Source organism: Globicephala melas, chromosome 10, assembly GCF_963455315.2.
Source record: "Globicephala melas chromosome 10, mGloMel1.2, whole genome shotgun sequence".
Lineage (NCBI taxonomy): Eukaryota > Metazoa > Chordata > Mammalia > Artiodactyla > Delphinidae > Globicephala > Globicephala melas.
The window spans coordinates 61254010-61268708 of NC_083323.1; the positions used below are offsets into that span (position 1 = coordinate 61254010).

General features: G+C 42.6%; 1 protein-coding gene across 8 annotated transcripts in view; it reads right to left on the bottom strand.

Annotated features, from left to right (window-relative positions):
* The window catches only part of SCN8A (sodium voltage-gated channel alpha subunit 8), a 177849-nt gene that overhangs the window by 116881 nt on the left and 46269 nt on the right, over positions 1–14699 (bottom strand). For all 8 annotated transcript variants that reach the window (XM_060306862.1, XM_060306865.1, XM_070046498.1 and 5 more), the window contains exon 2: positions 1047–1376. In XM_060306862.1, the coding sequence (XP_060162845.1) occupies positions 1047–1322 (276 nt within the window). In that variant the 5' untranslated portion in view covers positions 1323–1376. The remainder of the gene's footprint in view (positions 1–1046; positions 1377–14699) is intronic.

The window sequence follows — 14699 nt, forward strand, 5'->3', positions numbered from 1 at the left end:
TATCTGATGTCAGTCTTCAGTATTCAATGGCTAATTACTTGGCCACCGGATTAACTGGGGGCTCTGCTTCATTACCTGTTGCCTAGTTTCAAAAGATAATCGTGAGAAAGAAACCCAAGGTTTGGTCAAACATTTGTCCGGGAAATTTGAAACTCTTGGCAAAATGAAGATTGGTATTTCTTTCACTCATGCTTCTTACTAGCAGGAATAACAGAATTGACTCTATGTAAGAATCAGTATTCGCTGAATACAGACAACTGTATAACAAGGCTACAGACCTGGTCTCCTCATTGGCCCAGTTTGGTTTACTCTATTCTATTCTTGTCCCCAAAGGCTATGATCTAATGTCACAAAGGGGGTTAGGTAAGCAGACAAAGCCATCATCTCCATTATATTAACAACAGGCTCTGTTGATGCTGCGATAGTAACATCATCTTTATATATAAAGATAGAATTCTGAATGTGTGAACAAGATTCTACAGGGCTGTGCCGTCTCTCACTATGCCATCTTTCTTGTACTCTATTAAAACACTCCCATTTATGCCCCCCCCCACTTTTTTTTTTTTTTTTTTTTTTTTTTTTTTTGCGGTACGCGGGCCTCTCCCTGTTGTGACCTCTCCCGTTGCGGAGCACAGGCTCCGGACGCGCAGGCTCAGCGGCCATGGCTCACAGGCCCAGCCGCTCCGCGGCATGTGGGATCTTCCCGGACCGGGGCACGAACCCGCGTCCCCTGCATCGGCAGGCGGACTCTCAACCACTGCGTCACCTGGGAAGCCCCCTCCCCTTTTTTAAATCAATCTTTTTCTACTGTCAAATCAGTTAAAGGAGCCAAAACCAGAAGTCTTATTAACAGACTGAAAAGTGCCAAGACCCACAAATGACCCTTAGCAGCAATTAAACCAAAAAAGAATCCGTCAACTGGAACTGAAACAAAAGGCTAAGTACTTATCCAAACTCTGGCAAAGACACAGCTCTTTCCCCCCATCCCCCCTGAGCCTGTTAGGAGCGGGGTATCTGAAGCTGCTGCTCCGTCTCCTCCAACTCACTTTCTGCGTCAAATAGTATGGGTCAAAGTCCTCCAGGGGAACCGCAACCAGGCCTTGGGGGATGTCCCCATAGATGAAAGGCAAACTCTTCCCTGCTTCCAGGTCACTGTTTGGCTTGGGCTTGCTGTCCTCATCATCTTCCCGATGACTGCCATCGGCCTTTGGCGGTTTCTTGAGCTTGCTCTCGGCAATGCGCCTCTCAATGTTTGCCAGTGACTCAGGGGTGAAAGGCTTGAAACTATCAGGGCCTGGTGGTGCGAGCAGCCGCGCTGCCATCTTCTCATCCTGCAGCAGCTTCGTTAGTTATGCTGCGTCCAGGACAGGTCAGCTCTGGAAGAAACGGCAACACAGACAGCATTAATCAATCGCTGCTCTAAAAAGAGGCCAGACCAAACCATCTCACTCTCAACCTTTAGTCACAACCTTCGCAACACATAGTTTCTCCCATGACATGGGTATTTTTCTCTTCAGAAAGTCTGTGGCATGAATGGACGAGGCAATGTCCATCACCACCCCTCAGGGGAATGAGCAGCCAAGGAGATTAGAACATGGGAGTCTCCTGAATGGCTAGTTTTTATTATTGACTTAGATGCAGCTCACAGTTAGGAACCACGTACAGCTACAAAGATATATTCCATACCCTCTGTGCTTAGTGAAATAAGTCAGACAAAGACAAATACTGTATGATAGCACTTATATGTGGAATCTAAAAAATACAGCAAAAACTAGTGAATATAACAAAAAAAAAGCAGACACAGATATAAAGAACAAACTAGTGGTTACCAGTGGGGAAAGGGAAGGAGGAGAGGGGCAATAAAGGGATTAAGAGGTACAAACTATTAGGTATAAAATAGGCTACACGGACATATTGTACAACATGGGGAATATAACCAATATTTTATAATAACTATAAATGGAACGTAACCTTTAAAAATTGTGACTCACTATACCGTACGCCTGTTAACTTATATAATATTGTATAGCAACCATACTTCAATAAAAAATAAAGTGGTTTTCTTATAGACAACATTAAAAATATATATATTCCATACCCTCAAGTAATTTCTATTCTAAATGAATAAGGTATGTTTAACATGACCGAGAGGCACCTATTAGCTTTGGAATCCTTATATGCTCAAGTCATCTTCCTTTCCTAGAACTCTGCTCCCTAAAGAAACACTCTTTTTCCAAGGACAACGCAAGGGTAAACTGCCTCTCTTTTCAAATTTCAGTTTCTGAAAACACTAAACCCTTCAAAACTTTGGAGGCACAAAAATATAGACAGAAATGCTTCTATTTGCTTTGGCTCTTCTGTTTCAAGTTCTTTTTCAATTCACCAAGGTTTGTAAAATCCATCCAGTATAAAAGTCCAGAAGTACCTGCTCTAATGACCAAGCTCGTGCCAGGGACAAACACAAAGCACTTTTCTTCATGGAGAGGGAAGCTATTGCTCTACGTACCTCCCACTCAGCAACAGGAAAAGCAAATGGGAGAGGAATCTTAGAGACCTTCCTCTGATGCAAGAGCCCTGCAGCACTGCAGGGTGAACGACAGCAGAAAGGCCCCCGAGCGGGGCTCACGCCAGAAGGACAGGAAGTGAGAAATGAATCACAAACCAAATTCCTTTCTAAACAGAGAAACTGAAGTAGTGCCATACTAGAGCCAAAGACTTCTAAGCATGGTATCTGAAAAGCCCATTTTCATTTATGTGTATACAGAGTCCTAGGTTATTGAAATACACACCTTGGAACAGGGGGCTCCCTAATGTCAAAGCAATGGGACTCTTCCCACGAAAGCTTTAGGGCTTCACTGGCAGTTCATCTGGCGCTCGTGGTGCTGCTTCTTCCTTTTGTTTTATGAGCTTCACAAAGACAATCTGGGACATTTTTTTAACGGCTAAACACAGTTCTTTCCCTCCTACTTAGCCCTCAGGGTCCACTCCAAGGCTAGCATCCATAAAGCTTGAGGCTCCTTAAGAGAACAGTAGTAGAGTTGGCGCTAAATAATCTGGGAGTGAAATACCCAAGGGCTCTTTTCATAAATACCCCCGCAGAGAGCCCAGAGTTTTCCAGTGGTGGTGATGGCTGCGAAAGGCAGTGTGTGGTATCCACATGGGCTGATCAGCTCACTCGGTTACAGCCTGGCACTGACGAGGCCAGAACCGCAAGTCAGCTCCATGCTGCACACACACAAAACACCATTCCTCAGACGATGGGGTCGAAGAAATCCTTTTCATGTGTGAGGCATGCGATTCTAGAGCTGCGAGGGATTTTATAGATCCAGTCCACTTCATTTTAAGAATTGGGAAACTTGCAGTCTGAAGAGATGAGGTAACGTGCCCAAAGTCACAGGGCCAGGAAAAAACACACAAAGAGCTCTGACTCCCCCAACCCAGACTTCTTTTGTTCTGACAAATATCAGTGACCCCTCTGCCTGTCCCAGCCTGACTCCCACTACTCCGCAACAGGAACAGTCTGGTTCAAGTAAACCGCACGCAAATGCCAATGGTTTTACTGATCTAAGACTTTACTCCCACTGTTTCCCCCAAACCTAAAATTCCTTTCCTCTTATCAGTCCCTGAACTGCCTCCCGTAAATCCCTACTCCTCCGAAGAATCTTCCCATCAGCCCCAGCCCTTACGAATTATTTTCCCCTTGTGAACTCCGACAGCTTTATCGTGATCTCTTAGCTAGCACTTATCACATACTTGCTATGTTTCAGGTATTGTTCCAAGCGCCTTGTTTGTATTAACTCGTTTAATCTCCAGAACAGCCTATGAGGTAGATACTATTATTATCCCCTTTTAACAGATGAGGAAGAAGAGGCACAGAGTCCTAACGGAGCTTGGCCAAAGTTACACAGCTAGAAAATGACAAAGTCAGGGTTCAAGACATCTTATTCACACTGGCTTTGGCTCTCAGTCATTCTCTAACTGCACCATATAAATCCCTAGGAGCATGAGTGGTGTGTTAAACTTCTTTCGTATTCTTCTCACAGAGAATACGATTATGCCTGGAACGCATAACTGGTCCAAATACTTGGGACTCCTTGGTTCCCACAGCCACACTCATCCTCAACCCTGGGTCACCCTACTTAGAGGACAGAGAATACTGCAAGAGGAAGTCACTGCAGATGCTGACAAAGTCTTGTAACCTGACTGTACACACCTGGGCTCTTCATAGGTAAAGCCATCCTAGGCTAAGTCCTCTGCCTTTGTTTCCTCCTGCCTTCTCCAGGTTCCCTCAACGATCAAGGGTCTCCAACACATTCTCAATCTTCACTTTTCCTCTCCTACTTCTGTATTTTCTCCCTTTACATCTTCATCCCCCCCCCACTCTCTCTTCATTTGGCTTAAGCGATTCTGGTTCTCTTCTGATACCCTGGTTCTATCCTGGTTCTTCCCCTACCACCTTTTTCTTCTGTAAGGGCTGGTTTTCTGCAATCTCTCTGCATCACTCCTCCTTTTAGGAATCTCATCTACTCAAAATAATCTGTATGTGGGTGATTTTCAGATTTCTATCATCAGCCCTGATTGCTCTTCTGAGCCCCACAACTGCCTGTCACCACTTCACAATTAAAGCATTTAAAACCACTCATCTTTTCGCTTCCAAGACGGAGTCCTCCACTTGGCTTTCTTAATTCTGTGATGGGGACCATCGTTTTTCCAGCCATCTAGCGTGGACCTTCAGTCATCTTTGCCCCGTCATCCTTTGCTGTCCTTGCCCAACCAGTCACCAGCCTCACTAGTTCTTCTTCCTTCAGAGTTTCCATTTTCAACCTAATTCAGGTCCTACTGCAATAGCCTCCCACCTGTGGACCAGTCCTCAGCCCACCAGGCACATCTCCAAAGATCCGTTTCCCTAAAAAATCTGCTTCCATTTTGTCATTTTCCTCCCTCGAAGCTACTGGAGTTACAGAAAAGAATCCAGACTTCTGCCATTTCACTGCCATTCAAGGCTTTCTACAACCTTACACTTCTCAGATATTCATCTACAACCTTATACTTCACAAACATGCTTTTCTACTGCTTCCCTGCAAGAACATCTACTCTGGCGACTGGTTTTTGTTTTAATTTTCTAGTATTTTTTTTAAAGGTAGAACAATAAAGTGTATACGAATCTTAAGCGCACAGATTAGTTTGTAATATGTATACACCTGCGTAACCACCACTTAGATCAAGATACAGAAGATATGTCTCCAGCACCCCAGATGGCTCTCTTGAGCTCCCCCGTCAAAGACCACCACAACCACCCCTGCCCAGCAAAAGCGCTTCTGACATCTACCACCATAGATTAGTTTGGCCTTAGCAGAAGATAAAATATACTCTTCAAAATCTGGCTTCTTTCATTCAACATTACTTGTGAAATTCATCTTTACTGGCGTGTGTAGCAGCAGTTCATTCTTTTTATTGCTCTGTGGTATTCCATGTAGGAACATACAATTTATTTACCCGTTCTACTTTGCTGGACATTTAGGTTGTTTATAGTTTCAGGCTATTATGAATGAAAGCTGCTAAGTACCTTTGTGTGCACGCCTGTTGGTGGCCATATGTGCTCTTCTCTTTCCAGCACATAGGCAGGAGTGGAATGCTGGGCTCAGAAGAGAGCATACGTTTATTTAGCTTTAGTGATACTTCTACCAGCGAGATAAGAGGGTTCCAGTTGCTCTACATCTTCACCAACACTTGGCAATGACAGCCCTCTTAATTTTTACCCATTCTAGTGAGCATACGTATAGTGATAGCTCATGGTGTTTATAAAATTTACCGAGGTGGAATTAACCACTTTAAAGCGAACAACTCCGCGGCAATTGGTACATTCACAACATACTGCAACGACCGCTTCTATCTAGTTCCAAAACATTTCCATCACTCCAAAGTAAAACCCTTTACCCGTTAACCAGTTTCTCTCCATTCCCCTCCCCTGCACTCACCCAACCCCCCAGCTCCTGGCACCCATCAGGCTGTGTTCTGTCTTTATAATCTATTGATTGATCTATTCCAGAAATTCATATAAATGGAATCATACAGTATGTAACCTTTCATGTTTGGCTTCTTTCATCCTCATTGTAGCATGTATCAGTTCTTCACTCCTTTCTATGGATGAATAATGTTTCAATATATGTCTGTATCATGATCTGTTTATTCATCCATCCACTGAGGAACAACTGAGGGGGGAGGTCTTTCCACTTCTTGGCTATTGTCAACAGTGCATGCACATGTACTTATTTTAGTTCGTCCCTGGTTTTTTTTGATGTGAACCATTTCTTCCTTTTTTTTAAAAAAAAATAATAAATTTATTGATTTATTTTTGGCTGCAGTGGGTCTTCGTTGCTGTGCGCAGGCTTTCTCTAGTTGCGGCGAGCGGGGTCTACTCTTCGTTGCGGTGCACGGGCTTCTCGTTGCAGTGGCTTCTCCTGTTGCAGAGCACAGGCTCTAGGCACAGGGGCTTCAGTAGTTGTGGCTCGCAGGCTCTAGAGCGCAGGCTTAGTAGTTGTGGCGCACGGGCTGAGTTGCTCCGCGGCACGTGGGATCTTCCTGGGCCAGGGCTCGAACCCGTGTACCCTGTGTTGGCAGGCGGGTTCTCACCCGCCTGCGCCACCAGGGAGGCCCTGATGTGGACCATTTCTAAAGTCTTTACTGAACTTGCCACAACACTGCCTCTGTTCTATGTCTTGGCTCTTCGGCTGCGAGGCGTGTGCGACCCCAGCTCCCAGGTCCCCGACCAGGTATCCAACCCTCACCCCCTGCATTGGAAGGCAAAGTCCCAACCACTAGACCGCCAGGGAAGTCCCTTAGTCCCTGTTTTTAATTCTTTTAAGTATACACGTAGGAGTGGAACTGCAGGGTCACATGGTAACTCTAAGCTTTATTTTTTGAGGAAATGCCAAATTGTTTTTCCACAGAGGCTAAACCACTTTGCACTCTCACCAGCAATATAAGCAAGGTTCCAATTTCTTTACATCTTAGCCAACATATATTTTCCTCTCATTATTATTATTATTTTTTTTTTTTGCGTTACGCGGGCCTCTCACTGTTGTGGCCTCTCCCGTTGCGAAGCACAGGTTCCCGACGCGCAGGCTCAGCGGCCATAGCTCACGGGCCCAGCCGCTCCGCGGCATGTGGGATCTTCCCGGACCGGGGCACGAACCCGCGTCCTCTGCAGCGGCAGGCGGACTCCCAACCACTGCGCGACCAGGAAGCCCTCATTATTATTTTTTTTAACAGCCATCTTAGAGGGTGTGAAGCAGTATCTCACTGTGGTTTTGATTTGCATTTTTCTAATGACTAATTATGTTGAGCATTTTTCCATGTGTTTGTTAACTCACTGGAGTTTTAATTTGCTTTTCTCTGACGACACTGAGCACCTTTTCATACGTTTACTGCCCATTTAGAAATCCTCCTTTGTGGAACGCCAGTTTCAATCTGTGCACACTTTTTTCTAGAGTCATCTGCATTTTCTTATTGATCTGTCGGAGTTCTTTGCACATTCCCCATACAAGTCTTTTGTCAGATATATTTCAAATATTTTTCTCCTTTTTACTTTCTTAATGGTGTCTTTTGATAAAAAGTAGTTCTTAATTTTACTGAAATCCAATCTATCAACCTTCCCTTTCATGTTTTTTGTTGTTGTTGTTGTTATAAAGAGATCTTTGTTTATCCCAAAGTCATGCAGCTATTAGCCTAAATTTTCTTCTAGAAGCTTTTTTGTTTTACCTTTCTTATTTAGACTTCACATAATCTGGAACTGATTTTTGAATATTGTGCGAGATAGAGGTCGAGGTTCATTTTTTTTTCTACGTGGGTCTCCAATTGACCCAGCATCACTTAATAAATGGTCACCGTTGTTTTCGTTGACTCCTAAACACACTTTCATTTTCTTATTTTAAATCTCCCGAAGTCTTTCTCTCTTTCTCATCTAAATTCCATTCATCTCTAAAACCAGCTTAAATTCCTCCTCCTTCTGAGGACTAAAAATAAAAATAAACTTTTTAGATTTAGAAGGAATTTAGAGACCATCTAGTCCAACTTTCCTTAACTTTACAGATAAGAAAATTTAACAGTAAGTTAAGTAAGAGAGGCTGAGTTGTCTAACTGCTAATTGGTGACAGATGCAGAGCTAGGGCACAGGTCTCTTGGCCTCCAATATAATGCTTTTTCACTATGCCACACAGTCTCTTAGGCAATACACCTCATCCATCATAACAATAAATGTGACTTTTAGCCCTGAGAATTCTGAAAGAGATTGAACCAGACTCAAAGTTGGGAGAAATCGATGATTAGGGCTCCCTTCTGTTGGTCACCCAGCAGTATTAAGACCTTAAAATGTCAGTTGTGGCTTGAACACACTAAAGATGACTCTAAATTAAGGAAAAGGGGGTGGAAAAGGGAAAGAAAACGGGCACTGGAGTGAGGTTATGACGGAGATGAAGGAAGAGAAGTCATCTAGGAGGAGTTGTTAAGGGAAACACTATAGGCGGGAGTACACAAAAAATGTTAGAAGGAGGATCAAATAGCAAGTAGTATTAAAAACTTGTCAGACTTAAAAAAGAACAAGTTGGAGGACTCATATTTTCTGATATCAAAAATTACTACAAAGATACACTAACCAAAGCAGTGTGGTACTGGCATAAAGACAGACATACAGACCAATGGAACACATTAGAGAGCCTAGAAACAAATCCTCACATATACGGTCAAATGATTTTCAAAAAGGGTGCCAAGGCCATTCAATGGGGGAAAGAACAGTCTTCAACCAATGGCGCTGGGAAGATCGGATACCCAATGTGAAACAATGAAGTTGGACCCTTACCTTATTATACCGTATACAAAAATTAACTCAAAATGGATCAAATATCTAAATGTAAGAGCTAAAATTATAAAATTCTTAGAAGAAAACATAGGGGGAAAGCTTCACGAAATTGGAGTTGGCAATGATTTCTTGCATATGACACCAAAACCACAGAAATAAAAGAAAAAATAGATATATTGCACATCATCAAAATTAAAAACTTTTCTGCATCAAAGGACACTATCAAGAGAGTGAAAAGGCAACCCACAGAATGAGACAAAATACTTGCAAATCATGTATTTCATAAGGGATTAATACTCAGAATATATAAAGAATTCCTACAACAACAAAAACAACAACAACCAAAAAAAACCCTAATTTAAAAAATGGTCAGGACTTCCTGGGTGGTGCAGTGGTTAAGAATCCACCTGCCGATGCAGGGGACACAGGTTCGAGCCCTGGTCCAGGAAGATCCCACACGCCGTGGAGCAACTAAGCCCGTGCGCCACAACTACTGAGCCTGTGCTCTAGAGCCCACGAGCCACAGCTACTGAGGCCGCGTGCCACAGCTACGGAAGCCCGAGCACCTAGAGCCCGTGCTCTGCAACAAAGAGAAGCCACCACAATGAGAAGTCCACGCACCACAAATGAAGAGTAGCCCCCACTCGCCGCAACTTGAGAAAGCCTACGGGCAGCAACGAAGACCCAATGCAGCCATAAATAAATAAACAAATAAATAAATAAATAAATTTAAAAATAAATAAATAAATAATGGTCAAAGGACTTGAATAGACATTCTCCAAAGAAGATATACAAATGGCCAATAACCACATATAAAGATGCTCAACATCACTAATCATTAGGGAAATGGAAATCAAAACCCCAATGAGACACCACTTCACACTCGTTAGGATGGCTATTATAAAATGAAGCAAAACAGAAAATAACAACAGTTGGAGAATGGGGAGAAACTGGAACTCTTGTGCTGCTGCGGAAAACAGTACGGCGCTTCCTCAAAAAATTAAACACAGAATTGCCATAAGGTTCAGCAATCCCACTTTTAGGTACATACCCAATGGAACTTGAAGCAGGGACTCAAACAGATATTTGTACACCCATGCTCACAGCAGCATTATTCACGATAGCGAAAAGGCGGAATCAACCCAAATACCAACAGACAGATGAATGGATAAATAAAATGTGCTATATACATACAATGGAATATTATTCAGCCTTAAATGGGAAGGAAATTCTGACACATGCTACAACATGGATGAACCTTGAGGACATTATGCTAAGTGAGATAAACCAGACACAAAAGGACAAATATTGTATGATTCCACTTATATGCGGTACCTATAGTCAAAGGCATAGGGACAAAAAGTAGAACAGTGGTTACCAGGAGCTGGGGGGAAGGAGCAATGGGGGAGTTACTGTTTAATGCGTACAGAGTTTCAGTTTGGGATGATGAAAAAGTTCTGGAGATGGACAGTAGTGATGGTTGCACAACAATGTGAATGTACTCAATACCACTGAAGTGTACACTTAAATGGTTAAAAAGGAAAATTTTATATTATGTATATTTTACCACAATTTATTTAAAGAGAAAAAAACTGAAGCATTTACTGTGTCCCTACTATATGCCAGAAACTATACTCATGATCAGTATAGCTCCTTGCCTTTAGGGACCTTTAAAGTCTTCTGGGGGTAGAAGACAAATAAACAGGCAAAGTACAGTAATGATAAATCCAGTAAAGTAAAAGGGGCTTCGACAGACAGATACAAGCAAGACACCTCATCGGGGAGATCAGGGAAGGTTTCCTGAAGAAAGCGACATCTTAGCTAAAGCCTGAAGCTGCTGAAGTACAAGGTGGCAGGAAAATGGAGAGAGCTTTGCAGGAAGAAAATATAGCACACACAAAAGACCACAGACAAGGGAGATCAAGCCCCTTAAGGACTGCAAACAGTTAGGTGTAAGTGGTCTTTACAAAATTAACTAACAGGTAAACAGGTGCCACATCAGGGGGGCAAAGCCATTATCATGGCAAGTGGTTCTGATTTTATCCTGAAGGCAATAAGGAGATACCGAAGGTCCGAATGACTTGACCAAAGTTACACTTTAGGAAGATTATTCTGGCTACAGTGTAAAGAGACCGTTGTAGCAATTCAGTTGAGAGGAAATGATGGCCTGAACCAGGCAGCAGCAATAGGGATGATGTACAGAACGGAATGTCGACTAACTGAAGTGGGAGGTAAGGTAGAAGGAAAATCAAGAAAGAGGCCCAGATTTTTGCTGTGGGCAATGGATGCAGGTAGTAAAACTCAGAGACAGGGAATAAGATGTGATGCACAGCTCTGGGGTTTACGGTTATGACTTCACTTCTGAGTTGCTTTGGTACATCCAAATGGAGATTCTGAATAGGCAGTAGACACGTGGTCCTGAAGTTCAAGGGAAAGACTTAACGACAAGAACTAAAAGGAGAGAGGCAGCTTTGTATAGAACTACAGCTAGACTCTGAGGACTGCCAGCCAGTCTCTGCATGTTGATACATAGCTCATTTGGAATTAGCCAGAGGAACAGCAGTGCACTGGGAGGAAGGTGGGCGGCTCTCATCACAGGAGAAGAGAGAAATGCAGCCAGATGGATAGAGTTTACACTGTCCCCACTCCCTGGGCCCCTCCTTCCTCCAGTGACAACTAGATTCTAGGCTGCCAATTTTCTACTTTGTCACTTACAGATTTCATTTTGGAAAATCATATAACAGCTCTAGAAACTGAAATAAAAACAATTTTGTCAAATCTTAATTTTACTCATTTGAAACATTAAAAATTGCTGTCTCTCGATAACATTGAAATCTGGCTCTCCCTCCTACAAGATGTTATGGCCCATCCTCACCCTGATGCGTGTCAGCACCTGCGCTAACTGACAGCGGTCCTGTGCATCCTTCTGTCTCGCTGGCTTTCCACCTCATGAGGCCACTTCAAAGTTCGTTCTTCTTAAGCCTCACACCCACCCAACTTTTCCAAAGCTGAGCTATTTGCCTCTGATTCTCAATAACTGGTCTCTTCTTAATCCTCTGAGATAGTCACTCTTGGTTGATTTACATCTGTCTTCCTGCAGATACCCTTTGAAGGATGTGTTTACAGAATATTTTGAAAGAGGGCTAACATGGATATAAATTTAAGATTAACCATGATAAGTAAGTAACTCTATCTGGAGGTACGTGTGAAGCACCTACACGTTGAGTACTTGAATATTTTGATCTAAAAATTCTTTTAAGTGAAGTCAAAACCAATGATTATAATGAGTTTACATGGATCTAGAAGCTTCTCTGAGCAGGTCCCATCAGCCCAAAATGAAGATAGGTTTCCACCTTGTCTATGTATCCATGCAACTATCAAGCCTAGTCTTCCATCTGCTACTCAATATACAGCCCAATCAAGAGGTCATTAGACTTCCATCTCCCTGGCCCTGCGGACACTACAAGTCACATTTTCCCTCAATTTTATCACCTATCCCCCATCACCAATTTTCTTTTTTTCAAATTTAACTGGCTTTCCATGTTCCTCTTATTTCTTCCACAAGGTACAGGAGCCTTTCCCCTTTCTATCCCTTTGTAGGCTCTGGTTGTTCCCCCACCCTCCCCCCTATTGCCATTCTCTTCACTAGTCTCCTGATTCAAGTTACGATGCAAACAGTTTTTCTTGCCTATTGCTTTACAGCTGAGAAGGGTTTCATTTCTGTGATCTGTGGTTCTCTACTTCTTTCTGCCTCAATTCCAACATACACATTAGATTCTACCCTCCATTTCCTATGCATTTCTTTCACAGTAATATTGAGATTCCCCCTCACCTATGTGGTCCCTTCCTCCCGTCTCCGCGCAACCCCACGCAATTGTCTAAAGAGACAGCAGATGTCGTCTTATCTTCCACTAGATTGTCTCCGTGTATTCCAGAGAACTAAACTACTGACATATGCTTGACGCTGAGAAAAGAAATGTCAATTCATAGGTGTTCCCACTCTAAGGGAAGACCAAAATGTTTAGGAAGCCATATTTTATCTCAAGTATCTAAGACAGGCTTCTAGGCACTACTCTAGAGCCTGGATGAGAAACTCTCACTTTATACCATCTCCCATAAGCATTTATTGGGCGTGGTGGGAACAGGAAAATCCCTCCATATGAAGGAACATGTTGGGAGTGGAGGAAGGAAGTAGCTGTACACACACAAACATTATAAAGTTCCTAATTATAACTGAGGGAATCAACAAATCTCATATTTGATGTTGTTTTTTCCTTTATAATTATATACAGTTAATCAGCTTAAGTCCAATGAATATGTGATTTGGACTCATATATATATGATTCACTGCTCTGACCAAAAATCCAACGGTTTTAAGCTTTGCCTCTGCTATATAATGACTGTGAGATCTACTAATATGACAAAGAAAGCACAGGGTTAATATGGTGTCTAACATGCAGAAAGGGCACAGTAAATATTAGCTCTTAATACCATCTGTATCACCAGTTTCATTTCTTCCATTCCACACAACCTTCATAAAATAAATAAAAATCCAAAACAATTTCTGCAAATCACTGCATAAATCCTGCTGAACAAAGATGCCATCACTGTGGAAATTCATTTGGGGTGGGCAGTCAGTGAAGGAAACATTTTATCTATAATGTTCACTTTTCAGTTGATACCAAAAAAAAATCTAAATGTGGGTATAAATGGTAGGTAAGGGGTATCAATATATCATGTGTACAAAAGACAAATGTAGCCGAGTTGTAGATATTCTCTACTACATTACAGACTGCATATAGCCAGAGGCACACTTGCCAAGCTCAACTGAGGAATGCAGACGATCTCACTCTTAGCAGAGAAAGAGACGGTGGAAACGCGTGCTGGACTTATCTTTCACAACTGAGGATGAAGTATGGAGTACGATAATATTAATAACGTCACAGGGTTACATTACTTTCATCTGCATATACCCTTTGTCATTGCATATAGAATTCAGAACTTAAGTCACAAGATTTCACAGCTAGCTTTAACTTTGCCATCTTCAAAATATGGTGTTTGACTATAATGAGGATTACAAGGTTTCTGTTTTCCACAATTGGTAAGACCCCAGCCCATGTGCGTCTATAAAGCTTAACAATTTGCAATCAAAATAATGGTTGTAGGGCTTCCCTGGTGGCGCAGTGGTTGAGAGTCCGCCTGCCGATGCAGGGTACACGGGTTTGTGCCCCGGTCCGGGAAGATCCCACATGCCGTGGACAGGTTGGGCCCGTGAGCCATGGCCGCTGAGCCTGCGCATCCGGAGCCTGTGCTCCGCAACGGGAGAGGCCTCAACAGTGAGAGGTCCGCGTACCGCAAAAAAATAAAAGAAATAATGGTTGTGGACAGCTGACATCACCTACGCCATAGAGATTTTTTTTTACATTAAGACATCAGATCAGGATCTCTACTACACCCCCCAAAGAGATACAGTCCTAGGCCATGCTTAAGAAACTGATGTTGTAATTCAGATATTGTCACTGACCAGCCGTATGGCCCTTAATAAATCAATTCACCTACCCAAGCCTTGGTCTTATTTATAAAAGGAGGGAGGTGAGTGAAATGATTTATAGAGCCAGATCTATATTATGGAGGTTCCATAATATTATGGAATTTTCCCAAGGTCAGTTAAATGACCTTGGAAAAATTCCATAATATTATGGAACCTCCATTTCCTCATTTGAGGGTTAAATGAGACGATGCATGTGAAGTAGGTCTCAATAAATAAATGATCATCATAATACTACCAATAATAATAGTTAATATGGAGTATTTACTACATGCTCTAGGCACAGCTCTAAGA